General features: G+C 40.7%; 1 protein-coding gene across 2 annotated transcripts; it reads left to right on the top strand.

Annotated features, from left to right (window-relative positions):
• Positions 1–1,316: 1,316 nt before the first annotated feature.
• LOC139640694 (CD9 antigen-like) lies at positions 1,317–17,968 on the top strand. Of its 2 annotated transcripts, none has more exons than XM_071514881.1 (8): positions 1,317–1,491; positions 10,427–10,529; positions 12,609–12,706; positions 13,284–13,358; positions 13,506–13,607; positions 14,163–14,252; positions 15,638–15,721; positions 16,996–17,968. In XM_071514881.1, the coding sequence occupies exons 1-8, from the start codon at positions 1,423–1,425 to the stop codon at positions 17,059–17,061; spliced, it is 687 nt and encodes a 228-aa protein (XP_071370982.1). In that variant the 5' UTR covers positions 1,317–1,422; the 3' UTR covers positions 17,062–17,968. The 2 variants fall into 2 exon arrangements, with proteins under 2 accessions (XP_071370982.1, XP_071370983.1); XM_071514882.1 differs by lacking the exon at positions 1,317–1,491 and adding an exon at positions 4,978–5,159.
• The last annotated feature ends 246 nt before the right edge of the window (positions 17,969–18,214 follow it).

Genomic DNA, 18,214 nt, shown 5'->3' with positions numbered 1-18,214 from the left:
AAGCCGTCTGTGTGTTTACAGTTATAATTTTCCCATGGTTATGATTCCTTCTGGTCAGCGGGGTCGCACCCTTGGTCATCATCATCAGTGTGTGTGTGTGTGTGTGTGTGTGTGTGTGTGTGTGTGTGTGTGTGTGTGTGCAGCTGCAAACAACAGTAGTGGGATGACCGGTCACACTGTCGTCTTTGTTCTGCAGAAGAAGAAAACAGTCACATTCCCACCAGAGAGAGAGAGAGAGAGAGGGAGAGAGAGAGAGAGAGAGAGAGAGAGAGAGAGTTTTAAACATAGCCTCAGGCCAAAAGCCATTAAAACATTTAATATGTTTGTGATCAGTATCACCCAACACACACACACACACACACACACACACACACACACACACACAGAATGTTTACTACAGTGTCTAATATGTCCTTGCTTGCTTTTGAATGGTTTGCATAACTACATATTCCCAGTTGTTAATACATTATCATTCATATTGATGATTATATACTATTGTATAACACATTTTTAAACCAAATATATATATGTATATGTATATATATATACATATATATAGTTTGTTGGCTTTTGAAAATTGACAGCTCGTAAACTGCTTTGGCAATAAAGGAATTAAAAGAAATGATTATTATTATTACTCTTAGCTGCAGGGACTTGGGGAATCAAATCTGAAAAAAAGCTCTTTTGTATTTTTGTTAGCATGTCAACAGCCATGTATTTGTCTGTCTGCTGTCAACAGAATGTAAAATAGTGAGAATTAATAACTTTGTAATGCTAACAAGACAGACTGAGAGCGACACCAGCCAGTTAGCTGCACTCCATATTTGTTTTTTAGGTGATTTTTGAAACCATTACTATACAAGTAAACCTAATTATAAAGGTTAAATCACCTGAAGGATTTTAAAAATTGTTAGTTAGGGTTAGTGTACTCTTGGTGTAAGTAAAGTTGCTGGTTTAATTACATTTACTGGAGACTTTTCCATGGTTATTTGTGTATTGAAGTGATTATCTTTACCAGAAGGGACACTGTCTGCTAGTCTGCTGACTTGTCTTGTCACAGCCAGTCACCTGAAAGAAAGAAAGAAAGAAAGAAAGAAAGAAAGAAAGAAAGAAAGAAAGAAAGAAAGAAAGAAAGAAAAAAGAAAGAAAGAAAGAAAGAAAGAAAGAAAGAAAGAAAAACAATCTCTATTTCTGTCACTTTTTCTGTGGGTGTAGTTGAGCATCGCGCGCCGCAATTTCCGCCCAGCGAGAGGCGCGCGGAGCAACAGAGCGGCATCTGTTCAGCGCGTGCTCTGTCCAGCCTCCCACTCTGCCTGACACAATCAACCCAAATTGGACAAAAATAAAACCTGAAAAAGGAAGCGCGACTTAAACATTTGACACTTAAATCCAACGATAAACACATCAACAGCCACAGCAGGAATGGCCGCTCTAACCGGTGGAGAGTTGTGCGTCAAATACGTCCTCTTCATCTTTAATTTCGTCTTCTGGGTAAGTCACAAAATTAAACATTTTTATTTACTTTTGTCACAGTCTTGTACCGGGATCACGTGAGAAGGTCAGCCAGCACCTGTCTTGTTTCTGCTGGGAATTTGTGTTGAACTCAGTTTTAAAAATGTCAATTTGATGCCGCCTTGCTTATCGGCGAAAGTACCGTTACATGGGCTGCTTCTAAAATGTGACTCAAGACCTTTTTTGAATCTTTAGGGGCCACTCTTCAATTCGGCATACATATAATCCTTCAACCAACTGTCATTTTAATACAATTTTAACTTTTAGAACTGGTTCACACTTGTCGTAACCGCCCACCCCGGCTAGTGTGGTGCAAGAGGACTGTGGCAATAACACAAGAACCAATTTTAAAAGTTGAAATTGTAATGACATAACATACAGTTTCGTGTAGGCTATTGGATGTGCGCCGAAGTGAAGAGTGGCTCCTAATAATTAAGAATAGATCTTGAATAATATTTATGTGGTATGTACTTTTGCCAATAACATAAACAGTAGACTTCCAGATTTTTTTTTTAACGAAATGTGAGAGACGCCTATGCACCATGATGATTCAGGAAATGTTAAAAGACCCAAGGCTCGTTTTTTTTTATCATACTAGCTTCACAGAATTACAGATTTTATCTTCAGACTTTCTGCAGATAACGGTTAAAACTGCACTCTAAAAAGGATGTGCGTTTTTCAACACATCCCGGAGAATAAGCGCACATACTGACACAGCATATGCTGTTATTAATATAGCCTATGTTGCGTTCAACACAAATGTGTGTTGTTCCAAAATAGACACATGGATGTGCTGTAAATGAAAGTTAGTGTAATAAATTAGCCTCAATAAGCATAAGTCCTGAGATGCTTCATTCCAAATCACAATAATTATTTTAAGAAAAAATGTTATTACTATAGCACAGCTTCACAGAGTGACAGAATTTTATCTTTATGAGTTTGCTGCATATAACATAGGGAAACCTAACATCCAAATTGGGAGATTTGTATTTGAATTTAGAAATAACTCAGCAGCAGAGCATTTTGGAGCATTGGGCAGCAGGCATCCCTTTCAACTGTGCTTTGCAGCTGTGCAGAGGATAAGGGTGGGGTCCTGCCAGACAGTGGAGACATTTGCCTACATGTAGATCTCACCTAATCTCTGACCAGTGTCAACAAGTAGCGTACCTCCTATCATTGAGCTGAAGTCTATAATTTCCATCCTCAGTGTAGACCTGGATAACATGCATCCTACAGGTTACTTATTGGACTGTAGGCTTTCTGTAGCATTTATGACATTTAACCGATTATAGGGAAACACAATCAATTTAAGCCACAAATGACTCCAGTGGGAACCAAAGCCCTACCTAGTCTAGTGACCAGGCATAGGTGAGGAAATCATCAGTGTGAAAGGGCAACCTGTGTAATAGTGCATCCATCTGCTGTCGGGATTATCGGATATAAAGGTTTCCCACCAAGAAGTAGCACTTGAATGTCTCCCCAACTCGGGCACTGAAGTCTGGGATATCCGGGTTCTAGATGGTGCACAAATTGGCTGAGTTGTGACATCATGCAACTGAATAGCCAAGTTTACTTCAAACCTATTAAAATGACCGTATGCCTCTCCTTTCCTCATCATACTCAGCTCTGTAGGTGTTATGATGACGTTATAAGGTGACAGCCTTTAGAGAAGTAACAATAAAGGAAGCGCACTTGTGTATGTAGGTTTTTCCTGACACTGGAGTGAATGGTAATGACCGTGGAAATTCACAGCAAAATAATATCCCACCATAACATGCTGTACCCATTAAATTACATTATTTCTCTGCCTATTGAGCCACATAGAATTATCACATTTATTTTCTTTCATGGCTAAATGGCAGATTCGTCAATGTACTTTGGAGACCTGGCTTTGACTTCGGCAATTTCCAGGCTTGCATTAGTTCAGTACCTGCAGAATAATTCCAGTAGGGGGTGCTAGTGAGCCCAATTTGTCAGTAAGGGACAGAGAGGTTGTGTGAACACTCAACGCTATCTCTTTCTCTCTCTCTTCTCTATTTTGAACTCTCCCTCCCTACGTCTCTCTCTCCCTCCCTCCGCCTCTCTCTCCCTCCCTACGCCTCCCTCTCCCACACGCTCCTCTCTCGCTTGTCTCTGTATCTCCTGTCATGCCAACAGGGAAGAGGGTCAAAACATGTAAACATCATAACCGGGTTAGAATAACCAGGTTAAGCTCATACTCTGATGATGAGAAACCTGGTTAAGATGCCGGGCATACTCCCACATTAAACAGATTACTGTGGCATGGAAGCATCTTACTGCTGTGGCTTTTGCTTTTCACCGTCTGATACAGTGTTAGCGGTTCATTTTCATAGCCAGCAAGAAACATGGCAGCAAGCAGTTCTCCCCTGTATCAGAAGTAACCTGCTCAGTCAAAGAGGGAGGGGCGCACAAATCAAACAGGTGGCACTTTGGACTGTACTTGTAATAAAAAAAAAAAATAGATTGTCAGGACACTGGTGGCATTTTCTGAGATAGATAGAGAGAGAGAGAGAGAGAGAGAGATGGGGGGAGGCTCCTGCAGCTTGGGAACAATGCAAGCATTGTTGGTTGCACTGGGTCTACTGGGAGAAAGCAGTTTGAGTTACCTTAGCAAACAACACTGAGCCCCAGTCTCAGGAGGTGTGTGTTTGTTTGTGTGTGTGTGTGTGTGTGTGTGTGTGTGTGTGTGTGTGTGTGTGTGTGTCTACCTGTGGAACCTCTTTCCCCGCCTTATTTTTTGCTGCACATTTTGTCTCAATGGAGGCAAGAGTATTGATTTTACTGAACCGCGTTGTCGTCATTTCCAGTCTGCTGTTCATTATACATTCAAACATCCCTACATTTTCTCTCTCTCTATCTCTCTCACCCTCTCTCCCTCTCTGTTTGCCTATCTCTCGACCTCATTTTGCTATCTGTGTGTGTATGCCTGTCTCTCAGTGTCTGACTCTCTCTTTCTCGCACTCTTTTTGCATGATGGGGTTAAATAAGTTAGACAGCTTTTGAGTTCTTTCATCCAAGGATCGTGTCAAAATGGCATTTGAATTCCAGCTTGAATGTTTGGTTTACACTTAGACCATTTCATTTTCACCACATAGTTACATGATTTGCTACAGTAAAGATATAAAACAGACAAAAACAAGTCTGTTTGTGAAGAATATTGTATTGGTGAAACAGAAGGAAACTTATGATTATCCGCACAGATGAGTTTGGTGTTATCAAAGATGCCATTCCTGAAAATATTATTCAGTCGATATGTTCATTTTATCACCTTGAGTAGAGACATTACTCATATGTAATCCAACACACACATACCCACCCCCACACACACGCCCCACCCCCTATTTCCTACATTGTCCCTCCCCTCCCCCTGACTACCCAACAATACCCAGGTGTCCATGGGAGGGTGTGGTTCACAAAAAAAAAAAAAAGTCCTCCAGTTCTCTTCTTCTTTCCACTCCCTGTCCTTACTTGTTCTCGGCGGTAAAGAAGAAGGTTTAACTCCTGACTGGAGCTCACTTCCATTTGGAATTTCTTTTGAAAAAAATATCTTCTATCTTTCACTGGGAGCCATGGGGGCACTGCAGTGCATCAAGTACCTGATGTTTATCTTCAACTTTCTCTTCTGGGTAGGTTGTGCCACTTTCACAATGTTGGTTTTGGTTGATATATAAGAAGCTGGATGACACATAGCTGATGTTAGAACTGGTTTGGTCGGTTACATTTTGGATTGCAAAAGGTTTCAGTGATAGCAAAAGATGAGAGTTCACAAGTAGTGAAAATAAGCTGTCAGTGGTCGTTTTAGAGTAATTTGTTTCCTCTCTTTGTTTGGACAAGGTGATAGGTTGGAATGCTGCTCAGCTTCTAGTGTTAAATTTTAAATGTTTGAAATGGTTGGGTGCCTTTTTGAAAGAAATGGTGTTGGTAAAAGGCAATGCAAGGCAAATTAAAACCAGTTTGAAATCTTGCAGCTAGATAACACCGTTTGTAAAATGTGCTTCTGAATGGAAAACAGCTTTTTTGTCACATTGTGTGCTCATTGCCACCACCACAGCTTGCAAATTTCTCCTCGTATTTGCTTTTCTTCTCATCAGGTATAGATAAACAGCTGTGGTGGAAAGTTCAGATGTATCAGCTGAGCAAATTCACCTCAGGTGTGTGTGTGTGTGTGGTTACAATTGAATTGATATCCACCACTGGAAAAAGTTGACACCCAGTCTGACGAAATGATGGCTGGCATGAAGTAATGCAAATTATTGGTTACAATTGGAATTTCTGAGGCATAAAAAAAAACGCTGGAAAAATGGTAATGAGCATAGAATCATGTAAATTGATGACCTATTTTCTCAAGAGTTTCACATTACACTTGATTGTTGCCAGTTGTTATTTTATTAGATCATCTCTTCGATCAAAGGCTGAGCTATAAAGATAAGCTCAAGTATAATGTCGCCACAGGGAAAGGAGAAATTGTAGGGCCCATTTGTCATTTGACAACTCCAAGGTTGTGTGTGTCATTATTTCAAAATAAGATACGATAAGATAAGATAAGATATGTGAGATGAATGAAAAAGTCAGCGCCTGTTGTGTTCTTCATTTAGATTTGAGCGGATTTCACAGGGAGATTTACTCCCATATCTCCATGCTGCCTGCTGTGTTATTAGTCTGATTACCTGATTACCCCCTTGGAAGAACACACACACACACACACACACACACACACACACACACAGTGCCTGCTCTATGAGAGAGAAGGAAGAAGGTACTGACTGTGATTGTTGGTTCATGCCTAATCAGTGTTTTGATATTTGGGGTCTGCAGTTTCAGTGTGCGTAATGATAGTACAGGCAGCCATGGGAGGACAAATGAGATGATAACAGTACAGCTAAAGGCCCAATCTGTGATCCAGAGGGTAGCCCCACCCCCCAAAACATAGGATTAGAAGGGTATTTCCATTCTAAGATTGATTGACTGAGCTCTTGTTAGCAGACTTCAGCTAAAGCCGACTTTGTTTTTATCGCTGCAAAACTGTTGTTTACATTTGATAGATTTTTGATTTCAGTTTCTTCCTTATCAATTCCAATTAATTATAATGAACTGTTGCTGTCTCACTGCACTGGGTTTGCATATGTATTACTGATACTGTGACTGTGTGTGCTATAGTTGAATTCACTGTGTTACAGCACAGTCAAAACCGTATATATTGGGATAGTGAGTGTCTTTTAAGTTTAAGTCTATTCAGTTTCTTATGTTTACATCAATAGAAGACTATGAGGCAAAGGAGCAGAACATCAGCAGAACATCAGCATTTTTATGGTCTGTTTGAGAAACCATAATGTATTACCATCCAGTACTTTTCCCAGTGTTTCTGAGTGTAGTAAAAATGATGTTTACACTGTAGGAGATTGATCTACTTGTGCAGATTAAGGGCTTTGAAATGTTGGAATGTGCAAAGACATCTTTCATCACTCTTTGTGTGTGTGTGAGTGAACCATAGCTCCTGTGTAACTGCACTGGCAGGTCAAAGTACTATACTGCATATTCAATGTGCGGATGTCTTGAACCCCTTCTCCATAACTTGAGGATAACAGTAACCAAAACTGACAAATTGATTCTGATTTCACTCACTTTATGCTATAGGCTACATTTGAAGATTTTCACAAATTACGAGGTGTGTCTGTGTGTGTAAGCCTTACTCACTCAGTTGTGTGGGCGAGTAACTCATATCAACATGATTGTGATATACAATGGCTTCTGTCAATTTGTGCTTGTAGACACAGGTAACATGGAAAACCTCTAGGCCTGTAAACCTGTTGGTAAGATTTGCTCAGACATAGACAAATCTGTTGTGAGTTCAGTCACAGTTCATGCCATAGGGTACATACCGACAGATCGCTAGGTGTGGTGAATAGCTTTCCTCCAGATTAATGTGTTAGACAAGAAAGATTTTGTTAAATCTGCCTCCATGACTCATGTTGAGTTTTACAAGGTGAATCATAGCTATTCAAATCCTCTCTTTTGTCAGATGGAATATGAGTTTTTGGAATACTGCCTTCCAAGGCTTTTGATATGAGATGTAGCATTGCCTGTTAGAGGATAATGCAATGGCGATTGGGAGTATTTGGTGTAGTGTTGCTGTGATCATGGTTGGACAAAACTTGCTCCAGGTCTTCCCTAAGTTTCCATCTTACTTAAGTGTTGTATGAACCTTGGAGTCCTTACGTACGAAGTTCTTCATCCTCATAATCGCTATGTTGTACCAGAGTTTGTTAAAGAGGGGAAAAAGTCAGATTTTGACTGACCTCAGTGAGTGATTGTCAATATATGAGGTACCACTGGAATTTCCTGGCTGATCTCTATCAGGGGGAAATGGGATTAGTTTATTGATTTGCTGTTGAAACTGCTCATTTCCCTCAATTCAAGCTCGAAAACAACGAAAGCAACTTCCCATTTCCCAGATATTGTGAACGCAGTGTGAAACCCAAGGCTGGACCACAGCCTATACACTATATAGAAAGTGTAAAGTTAGTCGTCCCTAATCCATGTGAGCATTAGGATTCAGACAAGCTCTGTCTGTCTTAAGTACCTGCAGATCAGTTAGCTGTCTCAGTGTAATGCTTTTGAGAATGGGTCAGTAGGCAAAATATTTTTCTCCACAACAGCAATGTGATCCTAGACATGCTAGTGTTGAATGTAGTATGTTGAAACTGTAAAGCGGGATGTTGATACTTCACATACTACATGCTACAGTTTACATGATGATTTGTATGGACGGCGCTTATTGTTAGGATTGGGTATGTACTGAGATGATGATTGCAGACACAGTCACTAGGTGGGTAAAACCTATCACTCAACAGTTACTTTACCCTTATGTCTGACTGCTGTGATGTCATGATGACTCTTCTTCTTTTGTCTGTTACGACTCCAAACTTTGAGATTGAGACATTATGGAAAAACAATAACAACTTCAGTGGAAAGATGACATTGCTTGTGTGTCATAGACCAATATCTTACTGAAATGATGTCAGTATGTTCTGTTTTTTTCCTTGGCTGAGTTGTGTGTGTGTGTGTGTGTGTGTGTTTTCATGGTCAGCAGACTGTAGCGGGAAGGATACCCAAGACATGTTGGGGCATGATGCTGCCAGATAGCACGGATGCGTTATCACACACCCACACACACACATACATTCCTGTTGCACAACACAGACGGCTAGATCACGCTGTATGACATTATGGAAGTATTTGGGTGTCAACCAACAGTGGTAGTAAACTGTGTTTTGTGGTTGCTTAGGAGAGATTGAGTCATTATGGGGTATTATCACTATAGTGAACAGCATGGGACACACAAGCGCACACACACTCACACGCAATGTGCCTGCCCTCAAGCTTACTACCACTGCCATTCATAAGTGTGCAGCACTTTTTTTAAGTTACAAAGTGCTGTAAGATAATGTTCTAAGGAAACAAAGTAAAATCTAAACTAATTAAAACAACAAAAGCTGCATCTGCATTCTTTTGTCATTATAAGCGTCGTTAGTAGATTAATTATTAGTGGACAAGTTTTCTCAATCACTGGTGTTTGATAGGCCTTGGAAACAGCATCTCCACTGAAACCACTGAAACCAACACTAATGGAATTCTGTCCCACCCTGCCTAATGAGTGGTAATAGAAACAGTGGTGAGAGAGAGAGAAGGGGGCGGGGGTCTCAGTTGAAGAAGTGAGTTTCAGTTTATGCAACGTAACTGTCACTGAATGTCTTTCATCAGTTGCATCCTCACCTGAAACTAACATTTTAAGGGAAAATCCACCCTAAAACCCTTTTAGCACTGTTAAAAACCAGCTATTTCTGGGCCCATTTTTTGGGTGTATTTTGCTTAGTCCAGTGTGTAACTGGCCAAAACGGTAAACGTCAGGTTTTGGTGTCAGTCCCTCAGAATCAAAGAGCGAGGGCTTCTTTCTAGAGCTGCCATTTTGCCCCGATGTTCAACAATCATATAGGGAGAAATCCATCGTAGAAGAGGAAGAGGTACCAATTTCTCCACTGACAGTAGCCTCAATAGACCAGAATGCAAAGCAGCCACAAGACAGAAACAACTTGTGTTTTGAATAAAGGGCGTGGCTGCGATCATGGACACACCCCAATGTTCATGAACTAGTTCACTAGCTTGCTATATTTATATGCCAGTACCCCCGCCTTTGATTGAAGGCAATATGTTCACACTTCTGCTCTGGGTGTTGCTGAGAACAATAAAAGTAAATAAGTAAAAAAGTAAATTACTACACTTGGAATGCACTGAACATCACCAATTGGTGATATCCAACGGTGTGAGAGTATCTGAGGATGGACTTTACCTTTTAAAAAAGAGGGGAGCTGCTGGTTCGTTAGGTTCCACAGGGTGCATGGGTATGTGGGAGTGTATGTATGTGTGGGAGTGTGTTATGCAGCATTTTTGAAAGGTTTGCTAAGCTTCATTCCTCAACTGTGAACTGTCCTTGGTACAGTGCGCACCATCCCAGCATCTGTTCCCCTGCCTTCTTGTTATTGTTTTGTGGGAATTATCAGGTTTCATCTTGATATGAGAACACTTTATCTGCATGGGGATGAAGAGGATGAATATCTAACCCGCTGATCAGTTTGAACCCTGACAAGTTTGAACCCTGTTGTTCTATGGCAGCTGTCTTAGAGATTTCCTTGACATGCCAGGATGTATCTTAACTAATTCCATGGTCACAGACTATTCAATAGCATTCATAGTCACAAAAACAAAGGGCATAAGTGTCCTGTTGTTTGGATTGTCAAAATATAGCCTATCTCTTTCATAGACCTAATCGTTTTCACTCTCTGTGTGTGTGCTTGTGTGTGTGTGTGTGTGTGTGTGTGTGTGTGTGTGCGTACAGCTGGCAGGCACTGGAGTGCTGGCTGTGGGACTTTGGCTGCGCTTTGACACCAGGACGGCAGGACTGTTTAATGGAGAGGACTCGCCTTCAGTCTTCCTCACCGGTAAGGCTTTTGACTTCAAAGTGCTGCCTTTTACATTCACACCCAGGGTACAAAACATCAGCATCGTCCCACAATTCCCCCTAATTGAAATGGCATAAAAAAAAATTCCCTCCCACCAAATAAAACCGCCTTGCTCTCCCTCACTGATATCCCATTGGTTTACACTTTGGAACGATCCCTCCCTGCGTTATTGTCCCGCCCCAATATTCTGTTTGAATAGGAAACGCATCAAATTCAGGAAGCAAGATGCTCTCTCTCTCTCTCTCATCCCTTACAACTGTACCCTATTTCCCCACAGGGATCATTAAAGTTTCATCGAATCTAAAGGCCCTGGAGGGATTTGATCAACACACTGCACAGCTCTCTTTCATGGGCATTGACCTCATGGGCATGGATGTTTTTGAGCTGTTGCTATGGGGGAAGGGGAATTAGATATTTTGTCACTACGCAATGACAGGTTTCTTTGTCCGCTCCATGATTAATACCAAACGAGGTTAGCAGTGCAATCTGCATCCTATCTGCTCATCTCATGTCCCTAGATAACCTCTATGGACATTGGTGTTTGTGTGTGTTCTTTCACTGGCAGGACAGGAACGACATGTTTTTGCGTAAATCACTTGGAAATCATTTTGAAGAAGTAGAAGTTTTCCGTAGAAGTTTCACCTTTCAGACACAGTGAAACCTTGTCTTCTCATGTGCCACACAGTAGTGGCAATGAAAGACCAACAATTAAATTTGAACCAAATCAAATTAATCCCTTGTTTATACTGGCTATTCTAAGAGCTACCAATGTCAAGAAGACTTAGTTTGGGCACTGACAGTTTTTTGTGTCTTTCTGGGAGTCGAATCCAGCGGAACCAGTTATATGAGAGAGAGAGGGGGGGAGAGAGAGAGAGAGAGAGGGAGAGAGAGAATAGTCACACTGTGCAGAAGGCAGATGAGGCTGAAGTTTGTCCATAGCCAAGGCCATTTCTCTAGCCTGCCAGAGCGCTCAGCACACACACTCTCACACACACACACACACACACACACCGCTTTCATTCTTCGCTCACGGACAGGGATGCCTTTGTTTCTCCGCTTTTGTTTTCCTCCCGAACTCTCTGAAGAACTGTCACCGAAAGAAAGACTCCCTCCCTCCCTCCGCTCTTTCCCCTCTGTGTTTGGTTCCGTCAAACTGATAAGTGAAGTGGGCAGACAGGCAACAGAGGATTGGCTTGAAATGACAAACATCTTAATAACGGCTTGAAAAAAGCACTGGGGGAGGACTGTGTGTGTGTGTGTGTGTGTGTGTGTGTGTGTGTGTGTGTGTGTGCGCGCGCTGTCCTAATGTCCCAGTGACATCAGCATTGCAGTTATTGTTATCCCACATCCGTGTTTTCCTCTCTTTTATGTTTGGATGAATTATGCACAACATTACGATTCATACTGGTGAAAGCCACATCTAGTGGCAGTAAATACGGCGAGTCAGCTTTCATGGACGGCTCTAATTACTTGTAGAACTTATTGTTTTACAGGCTGATGTTTGGAAATCCACATCGCAGCTTCTCTGAACTCAACCGCAATGTGATTTATGTCTTGTTGACGAGATGTTTTGCCGCATATATGATTCATAAAGCTGAAAACCGCATCCAGAGGCAATAACAGAAACGCCAACTCTCGACTCTGCTGTGTATTCTCTGCCTGTTTGCTGTTTTAACAGATAGATAGATAGATAGATAGAATTTTATTTATGTGTCACTCCTCAACATGCAGGTCAAACAGAGCAACAAACAGAGTACCCCAATAAAAAAGGAGGTTGAGGACCACTCATTTAAAGTTAAGAGACACAGGCTAAAAATTATTCACATTCAAAATTCACATTTGGCTTTAAAAAAAACCTGTTATGTTGCTGTAGAATGTGCGAAACTAAACCAGCAATGAAACATGTTGTCTCTCTGTCTGTATCTCATGCAAATTAGCATTTAGGAGAAGCACTAGGATGACCTGTAGCATATTCTATGTAGCGTGAGTATGTGTGTTTATCACTGTGTGTGTATATATATCTGACTTTTTGTGTGTGTGTGTGTGTGTGTGTTGTAGGTGTGTACATCCTGATTGCAGCGGGGGCTCTGATGATGGTTGTGGGCTTCCTGGGATGCTGCGGAGCCATCAAGGAATCGCCGTGCATGCTGGGATTGGTGAGTCATTCTGTCTCTCTGTTCATCTAGTACTTGGAGAGGATATTGATGATGATTAGCTGCTCTTAATATGAAAGACAATAAAAACTATGAACCCTTATTGATTTCATCTATTAAAACCTACTAGTCTACTAGTCATGAAGGTGAAAGAGACAGGTTAAAGAAAGATTATATATACATTTTTATTTTACAATACATGTATGTAATATGCATTAATGGGCTCAACTTTTTGGAACATGTTCCTAATAAGATAAGAGATTATATGAAACTATCTACTGTTACTATTTTGTAATATAATTGAGAATATATAAGTGGGGGGTATTAAACATGACACAACTGACAATTTCAATGTGTCAACAAATGTACGAATGAAAATTATGAAAAAGTATGAGTTACAGATTTATGAGGTGTGCAAAATAACAATAGAACATACAGACAAGTAAAATGAATGTATGTACTACACTGCATGTAGATGGCAGATAGTCTCAGAAATGTGAAATTGTTCATTATAAGTCAGTACAGTGTGACTTGGGTGAGCAGGTTTGATGTTCTTAACATTTTCATCTTTCTCGCTTAGTTCTTCTTCTTCCTGCTCGTCATCTTCGCTGTAGAAGTGGCTGCTGGGATCTGGGGCCTCTCCAACAAGGACAGGGTACAGAACACACACACACACACACACACACACACTGACCAACACGGACACTTTTTTTTTTAGTGTCAGCAATCTCAGCAATTCTAATAAACATACGCTTTCTTTCTTGCTTTCTTTGTTTTTTTTGGTCTTTTTTTCTCTGTCTAGGTGGTGGAGGACGTTACAGAGTTTTACAAGCAGACCTACACCAACTACAAAGACACCAGACAGGAAGCGCTGAAGGAGACTCTCCGCCTCATCCACTTTGGGGTGAGAACACACACACACACACACACACTTACTCACTTCCGTTAATTCAGACTGTAAATGGCAACTACAATTTTTATGCTCAAGTTTGTATTTATCCTGTAAAGCACTTTGGAATGCAAATGCTTTCCATTCCACAAACACAACAAACAGTGACCACCAAACAAGGAATACAGCTGAATAAAGTAAATAAAAAAATGTTAAATACATAAATGAAATGGAAAAAATGCAATAAATGGAAAACTAAATACCCCTGTGTCACATCAGTATTATGTATGTTTTGCTGAAAGAAGTGTGCTCTATGAATAAAGGTTATAATTATTATTCTTAATCAGGTGGAGTCTTCTAGTTCCACAAGTTTTTCAGCGTTTGAATTTTGAGTCCATCAGTATTTCAGCTTCCAGACCTGATTTTATTAAAAGTTTAGGTATCCTTGTTCCCTCTATGCAGCAAAACACACAACGCAGCTTTGCATGCATTTCAGACTGCATGACAGACAGGATCTTGTTGTTCTTGCCTAGTGGAACTCGTCACATTGTCCTTGTTTCCTCTCCACAGTTGGACTGCTGCGGTCCCACAGGCACAGTGGTCGATGCGGCCAAAGATATCTGCCCCAAGAAGGAGGGACTGGAGGTCCTCATCACCACGGTAACACAACACGCAGCAGTGTTTTTTTTACAGACAGGTTTAAAGTCACAAGGAAATGGCAGATTGATGTCGTGGCCGCTTCCGTAATTCGACAGATTTCCAGTTGAAACAGGATGTCATGTGTGTGTTTAAGTGTTAAACGGTTCAAAAAGGCTTCACAAATCATGTTGAGCTTCACAAATTCGGACTTCTTCTAAATGAATAAATCGCAGCCACCAGGACAAGACCAGTATTTTCGGAAAAGGAAACAGGTTTTATATGATGGGAGGGGCAGAGAGGGTATTGTTCAAAAATTAGTGATGGTATTATTAGTTGGAATTTTTCTGGAAGCCTACTGGAAGTCAGAGAGCTGTAACAATAAAAAAAAAAAAAAAAAAGATTTCCAGGCATTTTCCAGGTGTTAAAAGTAATGGGTTTTTGATATAAAAATAGAAAATAAAAAAAATAACTTTTTGGGCTTTTATTGTTAAATAGTTGTATGTTTTGATATGGAGAATTGGCTAACAAGGTGAAAAAGTGATTTTTCAGTTCATTGTGACTTTAAGACCCAAATGTAGGTCATAAGATTAAAATGCGCCTAATAACACAACAAAGAAATTGGAATGCACATAATTAGGTTGAGAGAGGAATTGGCATTAGCTTTTAGCATTTTAACATCAACAAATGATTACCACATTCATTCTGAAATACTGTATCAGCATAGGTACTGTGAACAAACAACACTATCACCGAGAAGATTAGCAGCATCTACCGGCTTCCACTCTTCATTTTACAGTGTGCCGCCGGGTTAGATTTGGCGGGAAATCTGCTGGATCGCTTTACGGCACAAAACAAGGAGAGGGCGCTGTTCTTCCAGAGCAAACGGAGCTAAAGCTTTTAGTTTGTGGCACTGCAGTGAAAGGCTGATGGGGAAAAATCCTCTCCGACATGTTTATCCACTTCAAATGGATTATTCAGGGGTCGAAACATCAGTGGGAACATGTGGGGTTTGATCTCCCAGTAGAATCCAGCTTTCTAACTGGGGCCAAACCAACATGGGTAACACAGCGGGCAGTAAAGTTGTAAAGAAAAAATGCAGTATGGAAAAAATTATGTTGGCTATAACTGTAAGCAAGAAAATTGCCTTGCCTCAAAATGTCCTTAAGTACATAATTTGGCTTTCCACTGTAATACTGAGCAGCTGTACACATCAATAACAGAATATTGAAATCCCACCAAGCTTGTAGTATGTACTGTGGTGTTTTTGTGCATTTTACTATACTATAGCCTACTGTAATGGGCACTACAAGAGTTACTATAGTGTGTACTGTAGTTGCTACTATCCTCATATGTAGAAAAAAACTTAGTGCAGTAGAAATTCATGCAGTCTGTCCTTCCTCTGTCAGAGCTGTCCTGCTGCCATCGACAAGATATTCAACAGCAAACTGCACATCATCGGCGGGGTGGGCATCGGCATCGGAGTCATCATGGTGAGTCTGTTTACTGTAACCACGAGTCTGCTACACTGAAAGCTTTTCTATTTTCCGTTTCACCACCCGGAGTCTGGTAAGTGTTTCCTGGGAAAAATCCTCTGGCACACAGGACAGGATGCATTTTACGTTTCCGGTTTGTTTGGAATAAATAGAAGCAGAACCGGGTAGTTGGCATGAGCAGTAATAGCCACCATGGGCATTGTCATTGAATGGAGAATAAGACTTTTTTTTTTTACTTTTCTGTGGTATACACTAAATCGGTGATTCTCAACCTTTTTCACATCAAGGACCCCTAATTTAGTCCACATTAGGGCCACGGACCCCCATTTGATGAGATTTTGTCTCTCGGACCCAAATCTGAGAATATTTTTATCATTAGATATGATTTTGTCCAGAATTCTATGACTGTCTGTATTGCAGGTAGAGAGATAACAGTGAAACTATGATCAAAATAGCAATTCTTCTACATTCTCTAATTGTGTTAACTTCTTGTCAGTTAAATAATGGTTAAGTTTAACAATTCATCAATTTGCTGGGGACCCCCTGGAACCTTCTCAAGGACCCCTGGTGGTCCCCGGACCCCATGTTGAGAACCACTGCACTAAATGCTAATGCGAGAAATCCTGCACACGGCACGCTCATGTTTAATTGTAGCATGAATTGTGCACAAAATCTTTGTTTTAAAAGAACATATCAGTGTTAGTGTATGTTTTTACATGCTTTAGCCCGTTTACTACACTGCAGGCATACTTTACATTACCGACAATTTTCCAAAGCATACCATAGGCCTACTTTTTCATATGTTTTGAATGTATTCTTCCTCTCAGGCAGCCATTTGTTTCCATTCATTTCCTTATACGGTAGGAAAATCAACTTGCAGAGAGTTGGAACTTGCTTTACATGGGTAATCCATCAGTGAAGATCCATCCTGCCCCGGGTTTATTTTCAGTTTGTGCGATAATTTGGTCGAACGCGCACATTGATTTGAAAAGTCCGCAGGTCTTCTGGTGCGTTTACGTATCACTTTGTTGGCTCATTCATGTGCGCTGGACTTTAATTCTGATTATTTCCGACGTGACAGGATAAGACGAGGGGAATCTTTAATAGATATTACATCAACAAAGGGGTTAAAATGTAGGGAGAATAGGGCTCTTCTCTGTCGCAGCCCTGCTTTATGATTTGGGCTGATGTATAACTGTATTTTTACCTAAAACTCTTGGCCGTAGTGCAGCTTTAACTCCATGCCATGCCTCTCTTTTTTCCCCTCACAGATCTTTGGGATGATCTTCAGCATGCTGCTCTGCTGTGCCATCAAGAGGTCCAGGGACTTTGTCTAGACAAACAGAAAAACCCCTCCACCCTTAACTTATATGTCTACACCCTCTAGTTCCCCTGCTTTAGATTTCCCTGCAGAGTTTAGAGTATCATTTTAGTAATCCATTAGCTTGTAATAGTAATCCTTTAGTTTGCTCCTTGGTTCCATACTGGATGGACGAACCGACCTGTGAGAGCATGGAACCTGCCTGACGCTTCTTTTTCCTCGGACCTAAACCCAGCCTGGGCCAAAGCGATCATATTAACATTGTATTCGTACCCTAAGTACATGAAAACCAAACCAAGCCCCACTTAGAAACCAGCAAAACCACAATTGTTTTCAGCCTGGAACTCAAATTTAGGAAGTGCACTCCTGCCTCAGGACCCAAAGAAAACACTCTAGCACTCTCGTCGTGTCACAGCCCACCAGAAACACATGTTTGTGTCCCAGTTCCGCTCTTCCACAGGTTATTATCATTCCACAGTGAGCGAAGCCTAGGAAGGAGGCTACTTTGGTCGTAGCAGGGAAAGTGTTGCTTTGGCATGTGCTGCCCTCTAGAGTTCCTTGGTGCAAATGTACATTGTGCTTAATGTCTTTTTGAATGACTGGAAAATACTTCAAATAATGCCTCTGACTATGTTTTTACTGTATGTCCGCTCTGCACCGATGGATACTGTTGACTTTAGTTGAGTTTAAGCAAAACGCCTGTGATGAATCGTGAGCTAACAGGCTTTCTGAAGCTAACTGAATTTTATTGTTCATTTATGTTCTTGCTCTTTTTCCTGAAGCTACATGTTTGTTAACCTTACCTTTTTGAAGAGATGCTTGATTTTTATAAATACAGAAACCGTGGACTTTTATGCAAATATATTGATGAATACAGTTCATGTATATCTTTTGAGATGCCAAATAAAAGAACTAATAAACCCAGTGGATTTTGGTGTTGATTTGGCGTGTATTTTCTCTTCCACATGGTTTTCAGAGAGCAGTGTTTTGTATTGCAGGCTACAGAGACACTTCAGTCTGATTACACTATTGATTTTTGAATTTGATTTCAACAAAGTCTTTATCATTCATCATAAGTTTCAGTCAAAGCCTATATATTTTCTTTTAACATTTAACTTATTTTGAATAACAAGCAATATTCTGTGTGATATTCCTCTTTAAATTTCACC

This window comes from Centroberyx affinis, unplaced genomic scaffold, assembly GCF_046629955.1.
Source record: "Centroberyx affinis isolate AG114_WGS23_722 - 3 ecotype Tasmania unplaced genomic scaffold, CSIRO-AGI_Caff_v1 ptg010258l_1, whole genome shotgun sequence".
NCBI lineage: Eukaryota > Metazoa > Chordata > Actinopteri > Beryciformes > Berycidae > Centroberyx > Centroberyx affinis.
This window is presented reverse-complemented; position numbering and strand designations above follow the sequence as displayed.

Excerpts from the sequence above, each read along its gene's own strand:
- LOC139640694 (XM_071514881.1), top strand. The coding sequence starts at position 1,423 with ATGGCCGCTCTAACCGGTGGAGAGTTGTGCGTCAAATACGTCCTCTTC. Across the intron at positions 1,492-10,426 it reads TCTTTAATTTCGTCTTCTGG|CTGGCAGGCACTGGAGTGCT; the intron begins GTAAGTCACAAA and ends GTGTGCGTACAG. Across the intron at positions 13,359-13,505 it reads GCCTCTCCAACAAGGACAGG|GTGGTGGAGGACGTTACAGA; the intron begins GTACAGAACACA and ends TTCTCTGTCTAG.